This window comes from Equus przewalskii, chromosome 30, assembly GCF_037783145.1.
Source record: "Equus przewalskii isolate Varuska chromosome 30, EquPr2, whole genome shotgun sequence".
Lineage (NCBI taxonomy): Eukaryota > Metazoa > Chordata > Mammalia > Perissodactyla > Equidae > Equus > Equus przewalskii.
In genome coordinates, this window is record NC_091860.1 from 16,776,371 (window position 1) to 16,797,635 (window position 21,265).

Below are 21,265 nucleotides of genomic sequence, written 5' to 3' on the forward strand. Positions count from 1 at the left end.
CTCACGGCCTCGATTCGGCTTCGGTTGTTGCTAAATATTCCATTTTCATCTCTCCCAACATTTTTGAGTCAACCCTTAACCAACCAGAAGCTCTCTTCTCCCGTTACAGTTACAAAAACGATTTCAAAGTCCTTTAAGCAATTTAACCTGCAACATCCTCCTAGTTCTAGACACTTAACATTTATCCAGGGAAACACTTTATTACAGGGCTCATAATCCTACGCTAACCGAGATACTCCCCAGCCGTCAGCGCTGTTCTTTACAGAAGCCGTGTCCCAGCACCAGATGCCACACCGGCTGTCCCTCCGAGGCCCTCTACATCAACGCTTTAAGCAGTTCTTCCAAAACCCACAGCCCTTGCTTAAGGCCCATTTCGCAGGCCCTCTGAGTCCCATTCCTTTCCAAGAGGATGCGCTAAGTCCCCAACCTCCACCAAACTCTTAAGGAAGCAGACTCCAGAATGGGGAAGAGCTTGACGCCGGCCAGGGGTCCAGAACGTTCGCAGAGAGAGGGCAGAATGGACTTGCGGTCCCAGGGCGAGGGGACAGGGAGCGGCAAGGCACTTACCCACATCCTGATCGAAGGGATTGGTGGTGAAGAGAGGCATCTCCACTGCGTGCCCAGGTGTCCGCAGGGACTCCCCCTCGACACCACGGGAGTCAGGGTGCGACCCAGGAAGGAAAACTCCTTGGGCAAAAACAGCAACCGAGACGGACCCTACAAGAGCCGCGACAGCTGCTCCTCTCCCGGACCCCCAGCAACCGCGGTACGGCGGCGGCGGCGGCGGCGGCAACAGCGAAGGAGCCGAAAAGCCCCCGAGTGGAGCCTGTCGGGAATCTAGGCGACCTCGGCGCTGCCTGCCCAGAACCGGCCCAGAACCTTCCCCGCCAAAACAGGCACCACGAAAGCTCCCCCCCTGCCTGGCTCGTCTTTTGATTAGTCATACAGGAAAGTGGGAGGAATGGCTGCGTTTCCTGCTTTTGCCTTGGCCAGGAATCTCCGGAGGACGGGGTCCTCCAGGCGCACCGAAGCCGACTAGCGATCCCAGGAGTGAATCAGAGAGACAGGAGAAAGAAGGAGGGTCGCGTTTGGGTTGAGCGAAAGTCCCCTCTTCACCTCCCACCGTCAGTTGTCATAACTTTGTAGTCCCTCTGGAGAAGGATGGAAATTCCTTCATTTGGGGTCATCTATGTAAAAAGGCTGTGCGCTCAGTTCGCTGTCGGAGGTGATGAGAAACTTGCTGGGATAAAGTCATGTGAGCTGGCCGTCTTGGCCCGGATCCCTGCGGAGGGGAGTGTCTGCGCGCGGCTCCCTCGCAGTGGCGGAGGTAACGCTGGCACCTGCCCGAGGCCCCGAGCGCCCAGCTTCAGAATCCCTGTCGAAAGCACTTTTGGCTGGGCGGGGGTTAGCACTGACTAACTGTGCAGTCCCGACGCCGTTGTGCTGGGCAAGTAAGTTTCACAGCCCAAGAATGTCTACGACAGCCCCCGAAACCGAGCGAAAAAAGAAAGCTAAAAAGTGGAGTGATCCCTACCAACTTAAAATGATTATTTAGTAATTTTATAAGTTCATTTAGCAAATAAAAATATTCTCTATATCATGTAGAAATTTTAAGGAGCATCTACTAGAGATTTTGCGTCCCCCTTGGAACAAACTTAGGGAGAGTATCTTGCACGTAAGTTAAAATTACGTAACTTACAACCAAATTAGAGCGCTTCCGAATGTAGCATGTAAGCAAATATTTACCACATGTCCACAGCAGGATTAATATCGTGGTATAGAAAGGGTGCTGACGAAAATCCATTAAGAATCAAGTCCCATTTGTAAAAGCGAAAAATGCAATTTAATGTAGCATTTAGATACATTTTTGTCATTCAAAGATAAGAATCAGGGACGTAGGGCACCGTAAACTTACGTTGTTGAATGGAGCATAAATTAATATAGTCTTCCTAAAGCAAAATTTGAAAGTATGCAACAAAAGCTTTTAAAAATGTGAACACTTTTGGACCCAGCAATTCTACTTTTTGGTGTTTATCCTAAAGACATTCTTTAAGAAAATTAACAGAGATTCATGGCAACATTGTTTATCATATCAGAGCATTGTTAACCACTAAAATGTCCAACATTAAGAGATTGGACAAGTTTCTTCATCTCTTGGTGCCTCAGTTTTCCCATCTGTAAAAAAAGGAATAATAATAGGGTTGTAAGGATCAAGTGGATTAATATAAGTGAAGCCCTTAGTGCCTAGCATACAGTAAGCACTAAATAAGTGTACGCAATCATAATTAGTATTGGTTAAGTAAATTATAGTACACACAATATAAAAACTCCACAGCTATTAAAGGTCGATAATATAGATCTATATTTATTTAGAAAGACTTCTAAATACATAAGTTTTAAAAAGCAGGTTAAAAAACCATGTCAAATTACAAAATGCCCCAAATTTTAAAAGTCTGAAAGGAAATACATGAAAATATTATAATATGATTATCTCTGAGTGGTAAGACTTGGGATGATTTTTTATTCTTTATGCATTTTATGTTTTCCAAATATTTTAATGATGAGTCTATATTTCTTTCAAAAGCAGAAAAAAGTTAAAACAACAATGCAAAAAATGTGCTATGTTAGTATCACTGGTTCTTAACATTTTGAGGAGTCAATACCCAAAGCTTGCTTATGTTTCATTATGACAAGTATAAAAGTTTTCCAAAACATCACTATTGATATGTGAAGCAGAACCTTCTCTCTCAAAAACCGGTTCTTGATTACTGGACTGACAGAATCGGGTTCCAACTTGTCCAACTAAAGTCTTGAGCTGTGTCTGGAGCACATTATCATAATTGCCCTGTATCAGAGCCAGATATTTATGAAAATGCGTTTGGATGTGCTTTGTGCTTCACTAATGAGACTGAATTATTCTGTTACCACAAATAAGCTAGTGATAAATTGTTCAAGCCCGGATCATCAATATGTGAGCATTAGGAATAATGAATGAGTGACATCTATAAGTCTTGTTAGAATTGTGCATGTATTCTGATCTAGAAGAATGACTTTAGCTATTTGGGGATTTATAATTAATATGCTATACATAATAAACATTTTTAAAGAGTAAAATTTTTAATATTATTGTTATGTTTAACATAAAAGCCAAATATAGAAAGTGAAATGAGTTTGTATTTTGAGTTAATTTTATTATCCCTTAAAACATTGACACTGCAGGAATTTCACTTTTAGTAGTACTATAGTTTTTAAAACGTAGAGAATATGTATGAATTTCACATTGAAATGTTTCTGTAATATTACGTGTTTACTAAATTCTATGGTTAATTTTAAAATGTTAAGTCCCTTTTTTTTGGTTTGATTTTGAAAATTCTTCTACATTTAAAAAAAAAACAGATAGCAACATGCAAATGGAGTTACTCCAGGAAAAATCTATAATTTTAAGGGTTAGGAAAAGGAGTATCCTAGGAAGGTTATTGACACTCCTTTAGTCTTCATGCTCATCATCTCTTAGATGAATTATTACGCTTGCCTCCTACTGTGTTTTTCCCCTTCCCTACTGCTATGGACTGTGTTGTGTCCCCCCCAAAATTCATATGCTGAAGCTCTGACCCCCAATGTGGTAGTATTTGGAGATAGTATTTGGTAGATAATTAGATTATTAGGTTTAGATGAGGTCTGAGAATGGGGCCCTTTCGATGGGATTAGTGCCCTTGTAAGAGCACACACTGGAGAAATTGCTGTCTTTCTCTTCTGTCTGCCACGTGAGGACACAGCGAGAAGGCAGCTACGTCTGCAAGCCAGGAAGAGAGCTCCCGCCAGAACCTTATCATGCTAGCACCCTGATCTGGGACTTCCAGCCTCCAGAACTGTAAATAAACACATTTCTGGGGACCAGCCCTGAGGCCAAGAGGTTAAAGTTCCCTGCACTCCACTTTGGTGGCCCGGGTTCACGGGTTCAGATCCCAGGTGCAGATCTATTCCACTCATCAGCCATGCTGTGGAGACATCCCATACATAAAGTAGAGGAACATTGGCACAGATGTTAGCTCAGGGCTAGTCTTCCTCAAGCAAAAAATTAAAAAAAGGAGGATTGGCAAGGGATGTTAGCTCAGGGTGAATCTTCCTCACCAAAAGAAATAATAATAAATAAATAAATTTATATTGTTTAAGCCACTTAGTCTATGATAGTTTGTAATGGGAGCCCAAGCTGACTAATACACTTACCCATCTCCAAACCATTCTCCACACCCCTGCTGAAATGACTTTTCTAACACACAAATCTGATTATGGCATTCCTTTGAAATTCCCATATGGTTCTTCAGTCACTCGTTCAATACATATTTATTAACTCGTGTGCCAGGTGCCATTCTGTACGCTGGAAATATAGGGATCAAAGCTGTATGTGAGGGCCGGCCCGGTGGCATAGTCGTTAGGTTCACGCACTTGGCTTCTGCAACCCGGGATTCTCGGGTTTGGAATATGCACGCAGACCTACACACCACTCATCAAGCCAGGCTGTGGCAGCGTCCCACGTACAAAATAGAGGAAGATTGGCACAGATGTTAGCTCAGCAACAGTCATCCTCAAGCAGAGAAAAAACAAACAAAGCTCTATCAGGGATAACCTTTTTTGGAGTATAGCCTATGAGGAACACCGGCATTAAATAAAAAATTAATCTTATGATTACAAGTGTGCAGAGTAGTCTCCTGCCTTCAGGATTAGATCCTAATTCTTTAGTATTACATCTTACTGAATGGGTCCCTGAGTACCTCATCTCTTCACACTCTTTTCATACCTTCTACTGTAGTCTTTGTGATGCCCCCATACTTTCCATGTCTTCAAACAAGCAACTCTTTCTGTCTTTCCTGCTCTGATTCTGTTTAGATCCTATGCCTTCTCTAAACCTCCACTCAGATTTCACTTCCCCAGCGCCTTTCCTGACTTAGTTCCTGACCAGTAATAGGCACGCAATAAATATTGTTAAGTAATTGATTATTGGCCTCCTCTATCACACACTTGCTGGTCTTATATTTGTTCCAGGTGGCTTTTACTACGTAAAAACCACCCCAAGCTTAGTGTCTTAGGGCAACAATAATCATTTCTTTTCTTAGAAATCAGAAATTTGGTCATCGCTCCACAGGCACAGCTTGCCTGTCTTCCACACAGTGTGAGCAGGGGTGGCTCAAAGGCTGGGATGACTTTACACCTAGGGCTGCAATCATTTGAAAGCTTGCACCCTTTCACATCTGCCAATAGATGCTGACAGTTGGCTGGGTCATTAGGTCTGTCAGCTAGAACTATGTAGGACCTACTATGTGTCTGCTTGGTTCCTCCCCACATATTCCACTGAGTATTCCAAGAGACAGGAAGAGGAAACTGCCAGTTTCTTAAGACCTGAGCTGGGAAATGGGCACAGCATCATTTCAGTCATATTCTATTGGACAAGCAGTTGGAGCGTCTACACTCAAGGGGAGAGGAAATAAAACCTGCCTTTTGATGGAAGGAGTGTTTGGGGGGCCATATTTGAAAGCTACCACAATATTGTAATTTTTTATGAGTTTGTATAGCATTAGTCTGTGACTCATCTCTATTTCCAGGCTTTCCACAGTAGGTGTTCTACAAATGTTTATTAAGTGTAGTAAAGATATAAAATACATCATGATTAAAATGGCATACTTCTTTTACCAGCTATGAGGGAGTAACAGGATCCAGACTTATCTTTTCACCATAACCAACTTGAACACTGGATAAAATATGTGAAACAACTGATTTCAAACATGGGACAACAGAGCATTAGACCCTGATCCCGAGAAGAAAGGAAACATATGCAGTGAACTCTATGATTTCCACAGCTTTCTGCCTAGAGTCAGTTTCTGGACTGTGACCCAAGGAGGGGAAACCCACAAAAACCCAAAAGGGTTTATTGTGTTGAAGAGAGAAAAGTCAGAGTTTGGGGAGGCCAAAGGGCTAGAATTTGGAGGACTGAATACCAGGATGGTGCTATGCAGAGAAACGGCTCCAGAATCTGCAGAGGCGTTCCCTTGAGACTAGCTCAATGCTAATCTTGTCGTGGGTGGTATAAAGCTCTACAAGTCTGGGTAAAGAATTTTCAGAGAAAGAGCTATTTTCAAGGAACCAAAATCTGAAAAATTCCACGCATTCATACAAGTCTGGGAATCACTTGAATTCTCAAAGCCAGAGGGAAGAGACCGAATTGAATACACTGGGTGTTTAGTAAACAGCCCCAAAGGGTAATGTCTTGGTAGTAGGTATTACCTGAGACAGAAGGTACTGTAGATCTGCTCAAAAAAGCTTAAAAAGTAGATCTTGAAAGGATCAAGACTGGTAACACATAACTTAAATGAAGGGCAGAACGAAGTATGAAACTTCAAAGGAATACTCCTCCCCTCCAAAACACAGCACTCAAAATGTAAAATTCTACAATGGCTACATTCCAGTAAAAAGTATGCACACGTGAAGGGGCAGGAAGATGTGACCAATAACCAGTAGGGCAATTAAAAGATGACTGAAGAATGTTTAAAGAACTACCATAACTATGGTCAATACGCTCAAAGATTTACAAAAAGATGAACATAATGAGGAGAGAAATAAAAGATATCAAAAAGAAGCAAATGGAAATTCTAGAGATGAAAATAGATCTAAAATGAAATTTTCACTAAACAGGATTAACACATTAGACACTGCAGAAGAAAAGATAAATGAACCTGAAGATGTAGCAACAGGGGCCAGGCTGGTGGCATAGTGGTTAAGTTTGTGCACTCTGCTTTGGCAGCCTGGGTTTCACTGGTTCAGGTCCTGGGTGCAGACCTATACACCACTCATCAACCATGCTGTGGTGGCATCCCTCATAGAAGAACTATAAGGACTTACAACTGGGATATAAGACTATGTACTGGGGCTTTGGGGAAGGAAAAAAAAAAAAGAGGAAGATTGGCACCAGATGTTAGCTCAGGGTGAATCTTCCTCACCAAAAAAAAAAACGGGCGGGGGAGAAAAAGTCTTTTTTAATGCCCAAATTTTCCCAAATTGAATGAAAATTCTATTCCCACAGATCTGAGAATGTAAGTGAACACCAAACATAATCAACAACAACAGTTTAAGAATGACACCAAGCTACCACATGATCAAGTTGCTGAAAGTCAGTGATAAAGACAAAATCTTAAAAGCATCTGGAAAACAAAAAGACACATGTATAGAGGAATAAAGCTAAGAATTACAGTAAACTTCTAATTAAACTATGCAATATTTAAGAAAAAGTGAAGCAGTGCTGAAATTTAAAAATTTTCAACCTAGAATGCCCTATCAGTAAAAATATCTTTCAAAAATGAAGGTGAAATAAAGAATTACATACCAAAACAAATAAACAAACAAAAAACCCTCATTGCCAGCAGACCTACACAAAGAGAAATATTAAAACAGATAAAAAAAAATCAGGTGAAAGGAGTATGGTATCTACGATATGAATCTACATAAAGAAATGAAGAGCATCAGAATGGTCATGTGAGAGTACATATAAAAGACATTTCTACTCATTTTTAAATTTCTTTGTCAACAGAAATAACTATTATGGGATAATAGGTAGAAGTGAAATATAGGAAAACACTAGCACAAAAGATAGGAGGAGAAAAATAGAAATAGAGTGTTGGAAGAGTTCTTACATCATACACAAAGTAGTATAAATACTATTTGAAAGTAGACTGCTAAGTTAAAAATGCATACAAGCCCTAGAGCAATAACCCCCTAAAAGAAAATCAAATGAAGGGCTATAGATAGGCAATGGTAGAAATAAATGAAAATTTTTAATAATTAATATCATTCCAAAGAAGGCAGTAAAAGAGGACAACAAGAAAAAGAACAGATGGGACAAATAGAGTAAAATGACAGATTTAAATCCAACCATATTAATAATTACATTAAATACAAAAGGTCTAAATACTCCAATTAGAAGGTAGAGATTGTCAAACTGGATTTTAAAAAAGGCAAGATTCAACTTTTTGACGTGTTTTAAAAACTTATTTTAAAAATAAAGACAAAGATAGGCTAAAAGTAAATGGATGGAAAAAGATAGATTATGAAAAACTTAAAGAAAGCTTCTGGCTATATTAATATCAAGTAAAATAAACTAAAAAATAAAGACACTTCCCAGGGATAATGAATGACATTCATAATGATAAAAAGGGATCAATTCACCAAGAAGACATAACATTAAATGTGTATCAACCTAATGACAGAGCTTGAAAAAAAGGAAGCAAAAACTTACAGAAATGAAAGCAGAAATAGATACATCCATAATTTTTGTTGCCTATTTCAACACTCCTCTTTCAGGTAAAGATAGAACAAGTAAATCATTAATTACATGGAAGATTCAAAGAACACTACCAAGCAGCTTGACCTAATTGACATTCACGATGGCCTACCCAAACACCGCAAGATAAATATTCTCATCACGTGGACACAGAACATTAACAAAGATAGACAATGCTGGGCCTTAAAACAATTCAATATAATTTAAAGAATAAGAATCATACAGATTTTTTTTCCTTCACTAAAATAGAATTGATTTAGAAATATCAATAACCAATAACAGAAAGATATCTGGAAAATTCCAATATATGTAAAGATTAAATAATACACTTCTAAATAACCTATGTGTCAAAGAATAATCATAAGAAAAATTAGAAAATATTTTTGTGAGATGCAATTAAACTAATGCTTAGAAGAGCATTCAAGCATTAGATATTAGAAAAGAAAGTTCTGTGCCAGCCCCTGTGGCCTAGTGGTTAATTTCGGTGTGCTCTGCTTCTGCAGCCGTGGTTCAGTTCCCAGGTGCAGACCTACACCACTCATCTGTCAGTGGCTATGCTGTGGTGGCAGCTCACATACAAAAAGAAGAGGATTGGCAGCAGATGTTAGCTCAGGACAACTGTTCCTCAGCAAAAAAAAGGAAAGATCTAATATTAAGGAGCTAAACTACTTTAAGAAGATAGAAAAAGAATTCAAAATAAGTAGAAAAAAGGGAAATAATATATAAGACCAGAAATCAATGAAATAAAACACAAACAATAGAAAAGATCAATAAAACCAAAATTTAATATTTTTAAAAGATCAATAAAATTGATAAAACTCTACCTAGATCAAAAAATAAAGATGGAAGACACAAATTACCAGTATTTGGAATGAAAGAAGCAATGTGACTACAGATTCTGTAATTAAAACTTTATAGGAATTAAATTATATTAAATCAAAACATTCATAAAGGAATATTGTTTTAAAAAACTTTACACCAATAAATTTGACAACATAGGTGAAATGGAAAAGAATCCTTGAAAGACAGAAATGACCACAACTGGGTCAAGAAGAAACAGAAAACCTGAAAAGACATATATCAATAACAGAAATTAAATTCTTAGTTAAAAACATTCCACAAAAATCTCCAGGCCCATGAATTCATTAGTTAATTCAAGCAAACATGTAAGGAAGGAATAATATCAATCTTACACAAAATCTTTTAGAAAATATACCTGGAGGGAACAATTTCCTACTCATTTTATGAGACCAACATTACCCTGATACCAAAATCAAACAAAGACATTACAAGAAAACTTCAAACAATATCCTTCATCAACATAAATATAATAATCCTTTAAAATTAGAAATTTACAGCAACATATAAAAAGAATAATACATCATGACCAAGTAGAGTTTATCCCAAGAATACAAAGTTACTTTAGCATGTGAAGATCAATCAATACAGTTCACCACATTAACAGAAAATAAAAGAAAAACCATATGCTAATCTCAACAAGTGCAGAAAAATATTTGACAAAATTCCAAAGCCTTTGTGATAAAAACTCTTAGCAAACTAGGAATAAATGAGACCTTTCTCAACCTGACAAAGGGCATCTTTAAAAAACTGAAAGCTACCGTCTTACTCAATAATGAAAGAAAATGATATTTTTCTCTATGATAAGCAGCAGTACAAGAATACCCACTGTCACATTGAAGCTCAAAAAATATCCATCACCTGACAAGATGTCTGACATACAATCAAAAATTTCCATGCCATCTACAAGAAACTGACTTTAAATATAAGACTATATCATGGTACACAAGGCTATATCATGCTAATACTAACCCAAAGAAAGCTCGAATAGCTATATTAACATCAAACAAAGTGGTTTGAGCTCAAAGACTATTACCAGAGATACAGAATGTCACTTGATGATGAAAAAGGGGTCAAATAATCAAGAGAATATGACAAACCCATATAGTTTTGTGTATAATAACAGAGCTTCAAAGAACATGAAACAAAAGCTGACAGAACTTCAAGGAAAAATAGACAACTCCTCGATTATAGTTGGAAATTTCAACTCTCCTGTTCAATAGTGATAGAATAAGTGGACAGAAAATCAGTAAGGCTGTAGAAGAGTTGAACAATACTATCAACCAACTTGACTTAATCGCAATTGATAGAATACTACATCCAATAAAAGCTGAACACACATTCTTTTCAAGTGCACATACATTTTAATCAAGATAGATTATATTCTGGGCCATAAAACAAATTTCAATACATTTGAAAGGATTAAAGACTTATACAAAGTGTGTTCTCTGACTACAATGGAATTGAATTGAATAACAGAAGGATATTTGAAAGTCCCCAAATATTTGGAAACTAAAGAACACACTTCCAACACGCGAAACAAAAAAGAAACAGACTCATAGACATAGGAATCAGACTGGTGGTTACCAGAGTGGGAAACAGTTGGGGGCAGGGGAAATGGTGACAGGGATTAAGAGGTACAAACTTCCAGTCATAAAATAAATAAGTCACAGGGACATAGTATACAGCATAAGGAGTAGTCAATAATATTGTAATAACTTTGTATGGTGACACATGGTAACTAGACTTATCGTGTTGAACATGTTATATTGTATGTAAATATCAAATCACTGTGATGTATACCTGAAACTAATAGGACATTATATGTCAATTATTCTTCAATATAAATAAATAACTATGAACACACTTCTAAATAACCCATTGGTAAATAAAAATGGAAATTAGAAAGTATTTTGAATGGAACAAAAATGAAAACATAACATATTCAAACTTGTGGGAAGAAGTTAAAACAGTTTTTAGAGGGATGTTTATAATATAATATAGCACAAATACTAGAAAAGAAGACAGGTCTCAAATTAATGATCTTAGCTTTCATTTGAAGAATGGAGGGAAAAAATAACAAATGAAACCCAAAGTACACAGAAAAAAGGAATAATAAACATTGGAGAGGAAATCAATGAAAAAGAAAACAGGGAAACAATAGAGAAAATCAATGAAACTAAAAGCTAGTCTTTTGAGATCAATAAAATTGATAAAACTATGTTAGACTGATGAGAAAAAAAGAGAAAAGATACAAATTACCAATTTCAGGAATGAGAGAAGTGACATCACTATAGATGCTACAGATATTAAAGAGAGAATAAGGGAATATTATGATCAACTTTTATATATATTTATAAATTGGATAACTTAGGGAAATGGCAAATTCCTTCAAGGCACAAACTACTAAAGCTCATGAAAAAAATAGTTAATCTGAATAGCTCTATTTCCATTGAAGAAATGTAATTTCTTGTTAAAAACTTTTAACAAAATTAAGTTTAAGACTAACTTCAAGATTCCTTGGGGATTCCAAAGGGGTATAAGGAAATTGGGGGTGGGTTGGTAATGGGCTATCTTAATTATTGTGATAGTGATGATCATTTCATGGATGTATATATATGCTAATACTTATCAAATTGTACATTTTAAATATGTGCAGATTATTGTATGTCAATTATACCTCAATAAAGCTGTTAAAAATCACCAGAAGTTATATCTTTTGCAACAATTTATAGTTTTGGTGAAAAATTTTAGATGATTGCTTAAAAATATGAGAGAAGGTAAAAAGTGCTTCAAAAAAAACAGCCCATTCCCCAGCAAAACATATTGCCCCACCTCCCCAACCTCTCCCAACAGATAATTCTGGAACAGCTACATCTTCTGACTAACGTGGTTTAACATCTTTTTTTGAGCAGATTGCACCAATCTGTATAATGCTAGAGTCTGTGAATAGCCTTTTCATAACAAACAACAGTTTTATAATAAACATAAACTCCCATGATTTATTATGGCTCAATTTCTGACCTCCATTTTTGCCCCCTTTCTTATTATAAAGATCATATATTTCCTTTAACCTAATAACTGCCAAAGACTGGCTAGCTGGATTAGCAAAACTCACCAGATGGCTGGGGTTTATGGAGATTCCGCTGACTCAGTTTGCAGCTGGTGTATCTTGGAGGCTCTTTGAAAATGAAGACCTCACCGAGGAATCTGCTCCTCCCCAGCATTTACCATTCAAAGCCTCTTCAGAGGCTCTTGTGAATATTAAAAAAACCACAGATTTTCAAAACAGATGACTCCAAGTGTGAAGGTAGTTTACAATTTCTGGGCACCATGAAAAGTGTGTCTGCTTACTGCAGGAAAGTTTTACGAGAAGAAAAACGACATCTTGGGGCTGGCCCCGTGGCCGAGTGGTTAAGTTCGCGCGCTCCGCTGCAGGCGGCCCAGTGTTTCGTTAGTTCGAATCCTGGGCGCGGACATGGCCTGCTCATCAGACCACGCTGAGGCAGCGTCCCACATGCCACAACTAGAAGAACCCACAACGAAGACTACACAACTATGTACGGGGGGGCTTTGGGGAGAAAAAGGAAAAAATAAAATAAAATCTTAAAAAAAAAAAAAAAAAGACATCTTCATTCAAAAGTTCCTTGTACTGTATCTGTGCCTATGTAGAAAATGTTTCCAAAAGAAGCATTTAAAATACTACTTCTGGGGCCGGCCCCTTGGCTGAGTGGTTAAGTTCACGTGCTCTGCTTCAGCGGCCCAGGGTTTCACCGGTTCGGATCCTGGGCGCGGGCATGGCACCGCTCATTAAGCCATGCTGAGGCTGCGTCCCACATGCCACAACTAGAAGGACCCACAACTAAGACTATACAACTATGTGCCAGGGGGCTTTGGGGAGAAAAAGGAAAAATAAAACCTTTAAAATACTACTTCTTATATTGTTTAGTCTAACATAAGTAATGTTTACAGTAACACGTGTATGTTTTGTTTCATTTTCATAATCAATTCTGTAAGGTATGAAATGGTTCTTCAGGAATGACATTCTTATTTATAATAATATGCCTATAGAGCAGAAGGATTTTACTTACAGACTCGACTTTCAACTGTCAGCCTAGAACAAAATTTGTGTGGTTGATTCTGTTCTAGAGGAGAGTTTAGATAAGCTCTAAGTAAAGATATCACTGTGCCTCAGTTTTCACGTCAATAAAAGATTAAATTAATTCCAATATTCCTTCCAAACCACAGTGCTCAATTTATCATTTTCCAGATTGGTACCTCTGTGTTTAGCGGTTTCTCACCCTTCACATTTCAGTTCTCCTTCCCTTTGCTTGTATTTGCCTTTAATTGTACTTGCATTACTCACTTTTGCTGCATTTCATAAATACTCTCCTCCAGAATCCACTAGCTTTCTTCTCTCTCATATTTCTTCCTATTGTAATACCTACAAATAGAAAAACTGGTTAAAATTTTAAATTGCTTTTTCTTTTCAATGAACACCTCCGCTTCCTGTTAGTATATCGTTACTCTTATCCTGTTGAAATAACCAGACCAAGCCTAGTCAAGTTTTATTACAACATGCTAAAAACATGTATTACAGATCACTAACGTCACTACCACTGTCACTAATGCTACCACTGACACAAAATACTAACCCTATTCAAAATTTGTTGTAAAGCTATGATAATCCAGAGAGTATGGTACTGGCGTAAAGAGAGATGGCTACATTAATGGAACAGAATAGACATTTCAGAAATACATCCATACATATATGACAGAGGTATAAAAGCAATTCAGCAGAGAAAACAGTTTTCAACAAATGGTGCTGGAACACTTGGATATCTATGAGCAAAAATATGAACTTCAATCCATATCTCACACAATATACAAAAATTAAGTCAAAATGGGTTATGGGCCTAAATGTAGAACTTCAAACTATTAATCTTTGACAAGAAAATTGGACAAAATCTTCTGTGACCTTGGAGTTGGGCAAAGATTCTTAGGTATGACACCTGAAAACACAATCTATCAAAGAAAAAAACTGATAAATAGAACTTCATCAAAATTAAGACCTTCTGCTCTGAAAGACACAATCAAGAGAATGAAAAGCAACCCACAACTTGGAGAAAATATTTGTAAATCATATATCTGATAAAGGACTCGTATTCAGAATATATAAAGTACTCTCAATGTTTAATAATAATAATTCAGTTGGCCCACTAAGAAAATGGGCAATAGATTCAAACGGCCTCTATAGCAAAGAATATATACAATCGACAAATAAGCACATGCAAAGCACCTCAGCATCAATACTCGTTAGGGAAGTGAAAATTAAAACCACAATGAGATAGTACAACACACCTATTAGTGTATCCGAAATTTCAAAGACTGACCACACGAAGTTTGTCTAGGATGTGGAGCAACTGAAATTCTCTTATATAGCTAGTGGGACTATAAAATGGTACAACCGCACTGGAAAACATTTCAGCAGTTTCTTAAAAAGTTAGCCTACAGCTACCATGTGACTCAGCCATTCTGCTCCTAATTATTTACCTAAGAAAAATGAAAGCATATCTCCATACAAAGACTTGTCAATAAATGTTCATAGATGCTTTATTTGCACCTGGAAAAAACCCAAATGTCTAAACATGAGTGGATAAACAAATTGTGGTATACCATGAAATACTGCTTAGCAAGAAAGGAGAATGAATTATTGACACACACCACAGCATGGATGAATCTCTAATTCAGGACACAGTGAAAAAATGAAAATACGGGTCCCTTTGTTTGTAAATTATTAAGAATTTCAAAACAGTGACAATAGAGCACTAACCCAAGTGCTGGGCCCTTTGACGCACGGGTGCTGTGGGACTGTACAGATCCCATGCCCACGAGGCCGGACCTGCTCAAAATAATTATCCTGAATGAAATAAGCCTGACAGAGAAGAGTACATCATGTATGACTTTATTCACATAAAATTATTGAAAACACAAACTAATCTGGAGTGATGGAAAGCTGACCAGGGGTTGACTGGGGACATGGTGGGGTGGGGCAGGGTAGGAGGGAGGGATTAAAAAGGAGTACAGGGAAACTTTTTGGGATGACAGATATGTTCACTATTTTGACTGGTGAACATTTCACAGTTGATACATATGTCAAAATTTATTAAATTGTATACTTTAAATACATGTGGTTTACTGTATGTCAATTATACTCAATAAAGCTATCAAAAACTGCAAAACATTAATTGGCCTTTGAGAAACATTTTTTAAAATATGGTTCATGATTTCTTCCTTTTTTTTTTTTTTTTTACCCTAAGGAAGATTTGTCCTGAGCTAACATCTGTTGCCAGCCTTCCCCTTTTTTGTATGTGAGTTGTGGCCACAGCATGGCCACTGATGAGTGGTGTAGGTCCACACCCTGGCGGAACCCAAACCAGGCTGCTGAAGTGGAGTGTGCTGAACTTAACCACTAGGCCAATGGGGCTGGCCAAGTTCATGATTTCTGATATGCAATTCTTCCTCACAGACAAAACATACACAAGTGGAAGTTAAGTAAAAGCAAAAGACAATACATAATTAACTGCTAAAATGAATGACACACTATCAGTACAAACTATTGGAGCTGGGGAAGAAAAAGGATCAATACGAGCGGAAGTGGTCAGGGAAAGCCTCTTTGAAAGAGTTGGCAGTTAATGCAGCCTTGAAGGAGAATGAGATTTATACAGACAAGAAACAAGGGAAAATAGCTATTTGGGAGGGGTGAAAAGAATGGAGATTTGGACTAAAGGCTATCCCGATCGGTTTATGGACTGCGGACAGTTTACTTGGTTGCATCGTTGTATTTCGGTGACACTACTTAAGAAGAGATGAGGTCCAACGGGCTCCCGTGGGCTCAGGTTGTAGTAGAGAGCTCCAAAGGCAAGCTAAGTGGTCAGTTTTTATCCTAAAGGCAAGGACTAATCTGTAGATTGATAAAATAATAAGATGATTCAAAAAGTCAAAAAAGGTTGCATGCAAAATGCTGTTCCAAACTTTCTTTGCTTTCAGGACACCTTACTTTCAATCAGGCTGCCTACTTGAACTTTCTTCTCCCTACCTCAAAATATCTGTATCTCCATATCCTTTATTCCTGTCTCAGAAACAAGTGTCTTTTTCTCTTTTCGAAACCTAATTCCTCCATCTATCTTCTCTATCCCTTACTCTCCCAAAATCACAGGGATCTTGCTTCACAAAATAGCCCATCTCACAGAGGAAATCCATCTTTCCCTACCTTGTGGCACCTTCGTTTCAGCAAATAAACAAAAACCTTATTCTGACTCTGTTGTGTCTCAAGATTTCTCCTTATTTATTCCCCTCTTCACTCTGAAACTGACCACCAACCTAGCTCTGTCCTTTATTACTTCTCTCCTAGATGACAACTGATCTCATTTTCTGCATCCCCTCAAGGCAATCCATTCAACACTGCTGCCAAACTAACCTTTGGAATGAGATTCCTTTAACATGATTTTTGTCCTCACAAGTCTTTGGAAGCTCACGGCTGCCTTTTAAAATAGAGTGGTTCTCAAGATGTTTCTATTCTAGCTTTCTCCTAATACTTCCAAGATTTGGTTAAACTGCACAATTTGCTTTTCCTCAAGCTTCTTGGTTTTTCCTGCCCTAATGTTCATGAAGAGCCCTTAGCCTGCAATAGCCTCTCAAAATCTGTCAGAATCATACTCATTCTTCAAGTATTCAAAAGGGATTTCTTGCATGAAACTTTATGGATCCTCCAAACAAGTTACATCTTCTGACAGCTCTCAAACCCCCGTTGCACTTTGCGATTCACTTTTCTTTTCTTTTTTTTTTAGGTGAGGAGAGTGGCCTTGAGCTAACATCTGTTGCCAATCTTCCTATTTTCTTTTTTTTTCTCCCCAAAGCCCCAGTACATAGGTGTATATCCTAGTTGTAGGTCATTCTAGTTCCTCTATCTGGGATGCTGCCACACCATGGCTTGATGAGTGGTGCGCCCAGGATCCGGACCAGCGAACCCCCAGCCACCTAAGTGAAGTGCACAAACTTAAGCTCTTGGTCCCCAGGCCAGCCCCGACTTTTCAAATTTATTTTACCCTGTGGTTGACAATAGACTTTGGACTTTGGAGTCAGGCAGAATTTCAAGATCACTACTTATTAGCTTGTGATCTTGGGCTAGTTACTTAACTTCTCCACACTTCAATTATTTTATTGGGAAAATGTGCATAATAATAGCCACCTGTAAAGAGCGTTGTGTGGATTAAATCAGCTGAAGTGCCTGGCACATGAATGATGGTATGTTACTAACATATCTTGGAAGACACGTATTTGTATGATTTTCTTATCCACCGTAAAGCACTGTTAGCTTCATGAGGACAGGCCCCATTTTTCATTCATTTTGGTATCAACTATTTGTATAGTAAATTCTTCACTTTTTAAAGAGACAGGTTTACAAGTCTGTGGCATGTTATTTATTCCTAGGATATTTTTTAAAATGTTACATTGAACTTTGTAAAAAACATAGTCATTGTAAAAATGAGTTACACCTCATGTCACATTCAATGTTTTTTAAAAAATAATTGGAAGAGAAATCATTAACTGCAATATACAAATCCATTCTGTCACAATATTTGGGTTTTATGCGAAATATATCACTAATATTATAAATTTTACACTTAAAATATTTACTGTTCATGACATTTTAATATCAACTCTAAGTAATAATTTTTAAACAAAGAAATGCATCCATTTTCTGTGTTTAGTATAATGAGTTTTGACAAATGGATATACCCGTGTAAGACCTAAATCAACAAATAGAACATTTACATTGCCCCCCAAAATTCCTGTGTCTATTTCCAGTCTATTGTCTCCACGCACATCCCCAGCCCCAGGCAACAACTTCTCTGTTTTTGTCACTATGGATTAGATTTTCTTTTTCTAGAGTTTCATACAAATGTAATCACACCCTCTGGAATCTTTTGTGTCCATCTTCTTTGGCTCAGCATAAAGTTTATGAGATTCATTCATGTTGCATGTACAGTAGTTTGTTCCTTTCACTACTGAGTAATATTCCAGTATGAATATACTACAAATTCTTCATCCATTCACATGTTGATGGACACATAGACTATTTTCAGTTTGAGGTTACTATGAATAAAGCTGCAGTGAACACTTGTGTCCAATTCTTTGTGTGGACCTATTTTCGTTCTCTTGGTTAAATACCTAGGAATGAAATTGCTGGGTCATGTGGTAAGCAAGCATATGTTGATCTTTTTAAGAAATTGCCAAATTGTTTTCCAAAGCGGTATTCTCTTTAGCCACGTATAAGAATGCCACTTGTTCCACTTCCTTGCCAACATTTTAAAATATTAGATGTAATGATATCTCACTGTGGATTCAATTTGCATTTCTCTAATAAGATTCAGTACCTTTGCATGTGCTATTGCTATTTGCGTATCTTCTTTGTGAAGTGTCTATTTGAATCTTTTGCTGATTTTTAAAAATCAGGTTGTTTTATCATTGAGTTGTAAGGATTCTTTACGTACGCTAGATAAAGTTCCTTGTCAGATACACGTATTGTGAATTTTTCACTTTTTTAATGCTGCCTTTGAGAGAACAGAAGTTTTACATTTTTTCTTTTTTTTTGAGGAAGATTAGCCCTGAGCTAACATCCACTGCCAATCTTCCTCTTTTTGCTGAGGAAGACTGGCCCTGAGCTAACATCTGTGCCCATCTTCCTCCACTTTATGTGGGATGCCTGCCACAGCATGGCTTGATAAACGGTGTGTAGGTCCATGCTGGGGATCTGAACCAGCAAATTCCGTGCCGCCAAAGCAGAGTGTGTGAACTTCACTGTGCCACTAGGCAGACCCCCAGAAGTTTTACATTTTGCTGAAGTTCCCTCTGTCTTTTCCTTTCTTTTATGATGAATGTTTTCTTTTTGTCATTGTACCTAAGAAATCTTTCCCTTCCCCAAGGTCACAAAGATTCTGATGTTTTCTTCTACAGGTTTTACAATTTTAGACCTTATGTTTAGGTCTATGATCCATATCAAGTTAATATTTGTCTATATATTAGTATTGTCTATGGTGTAAGGCGAGGATCAAGTCCATTTTTTTAATGTGGATAGCCAGTTGTTTCAGCACTGTTTGTTGAAAAGTCTTACCCTGGCATCTTTGTTGAAACTCAGTTGACCATATACACATAGGTCTGGACTCTATTCTGTTTCATTGGTCCATGTGTCTATCCTTATGCCCACCACACCATCTCGAAAACCATAGTTTTACATTTAGTCTTGAAAACAGGTATGGATGTGCTCCCACTTTGCTTTCATATGCATTTCTGTATAAATCTTACTTACTTGGCAAATGAAAAAAAATATTCTGCTGGGATTTGGGGAGAACTGATATTTTAACAACATCGAGTCTTCCAATTCATGAACATGGAATAGCTATTTATTTAGATCTTTAGTGTCTCTTAGTGATTTACAGTTTTCAGCGTACAGGTCTTGGACACGTTTTGTTAAATTTATGCCTCTATATTTCATGTTTTCGGATGCCAATGAACATTATATGGTTTTATCTTAAATTTCAATTTCCAGCTGTTCTTTTCTCATAGGCAGAAAACGATGAACTTTTATTACACTGACCTTGTCTTCTGCAACTGGTTCTAGTAGCTATTTTGTGGATTCCTTTGGATTTTCTAATTGTACAATGTCATTTGCAAATAAATAGTTTCACTTCTTCCTTGCCAATTTAAATGCCTTTTTAAAACAGCGGTTCATAGTTTTCATCAAATCTGCACAATTTTCAGCCATTCTTTCTTTCCCAGGCGCGTCTCAGGACTCCCCCCCCCCCCCCCCCCGACTGGAATGCCTTCCTCAAAATTAAGTTCGCTGGATCAGGTGGTAGCGCCGTCTGGGCCAGGTGCCCTGAGCCCGGATCCGGACCCGCAAGGACCATGTGTTCCTTTTTCCCCTTTGGTGAGCTCTCCCACCCTCTAGTCCGCATGGGGATGACTCCATACTCCGAGGAGCTCCCGCACTCGTGTCTTTGTGGTCGTCCAGTGGTCGTCCCCCGGCCGTGGCCAGGCTCCGGTTCCAGGACAACGGCCTAACAAGCAGATCGCTTTCGTTGGCTTGCGCAGAATTTCTTTGCTGGATCAAGGGAGATCCGGGTTGCCAGAACAGTGCTAACACGCTGATTTCGGGTAACTCAGTTTCAGGCCTGTACGTGTTTTACACGAATGACTTCACTTAAATCTCACAACAACCTCATAACGTAGGTTTTTAAAATTAACTCCATTGAGGAAACTTAGGCATAGAAAGCTTTAGTTGCCCAAGTTCACACAGCTAATAAGACTGGCGGAGTCAGGAATCTGAGGTTTGAATTTCAGTAATCTGATTCCAGAGCCTGCCTTAACTGTGTGCTTTAACGGGAAACAGCTATTAGGAGAAAGCATGGGTATCTGGAGGAAGAGAAAAAAGAGAAAAGAGAGTGGAGAACAGTGGGGTACTACCTTTCCTGCGGGAAAGGGTTTTTGTTAGCTTTATATCTGTAGATTGCGTATATCTGTTCAAACTTTTCTCCTTTCGCATCTTGTCATGTCCTCTTTCCTCCAGCTTCCGTCTAACATCGAACATTCTGCGCTGCACTGAAATCAATGCCCTTAGAACACGGGCTCCACTGGAACCTATACAACGGGGATAATCCTATTGTCCTCCCCCCGCCCCCTCGCCCCATGCCCCTCTGGCCTGTAAAAGTGAAACAGGGTGAAGAGGGCGCTTCTTCCCCAGAAGTTTCTAAGAATGAGTCTTTGGCGGGAAGATCCCACCACCTGTCTCCGCATCCAGAAACGACTTAAGAAAAGGCTGGGCGGGGCAGGGCCACGCCACGTCCAGGTGTGTTCCGTCTGTCCCAACTCCCTGCACCAGCCAGGCGCACGCGGCCGGGGCACCGGGCGTCCCTAACGGGAGGCTCGCCCAGCTAGCGAGGCCAGCAGTTTTCCGTAGGAGCGGAAATCGCACCGCCGCCTTGAAATCGCACGCGGGGCTCCGGGTCCCCGCTC

At 38.5% G+C, this 21,265-nt stretch overlaps 1 protein-coding gene and 1 long non-coding RNA gene across 5 annotated transcripts in view; both read right to left on the reverse strand.

Moving 5' to 3' along the window:
• Positions 1-1,286, reverse strand: part of STAM (signal transducing adaptor molecule) — a 74,609-nt gene extending 73,323 nt beyond the window's left edge. Inside the window, exon 1 of one of the 4 annotated variants that reach the window (XM_070601347.1) lies at positions 568-1,286. In XM_070601347.1, coding sequence (XP_070457448.1) covers positions 568-607 — 40 coding nt within the window. In that variant the 5' untranslated portion in view covers positions 608-1,286. The remainder of the gene's footprint in view (positions 1-567) is intronic. The other 3 variants (XM_070601349.1, XM_070601348.1, XM_070601350.1) reach the window with 3 other exon arrangements.
• Positions 1,287-1,820: 534 nt separating this feature from the next.
• LOC139080506 (uncharacterized) lies at positions 1,821-20,845 on the reverse strand. The gene is made up of 3 exons (XR_011535063.1): positions 20,717-20,845; positions 13,554-13,631; positions 1,821-2,175 (listed from the first exon to the last, which is right to left on the reverse strand). It is a non-coding gene; the product is annotated as an uncharacterized lncRNA (long non-coding RNA).
• Positions 20,846-21,265: the final 420 nt, after the last annotated feature.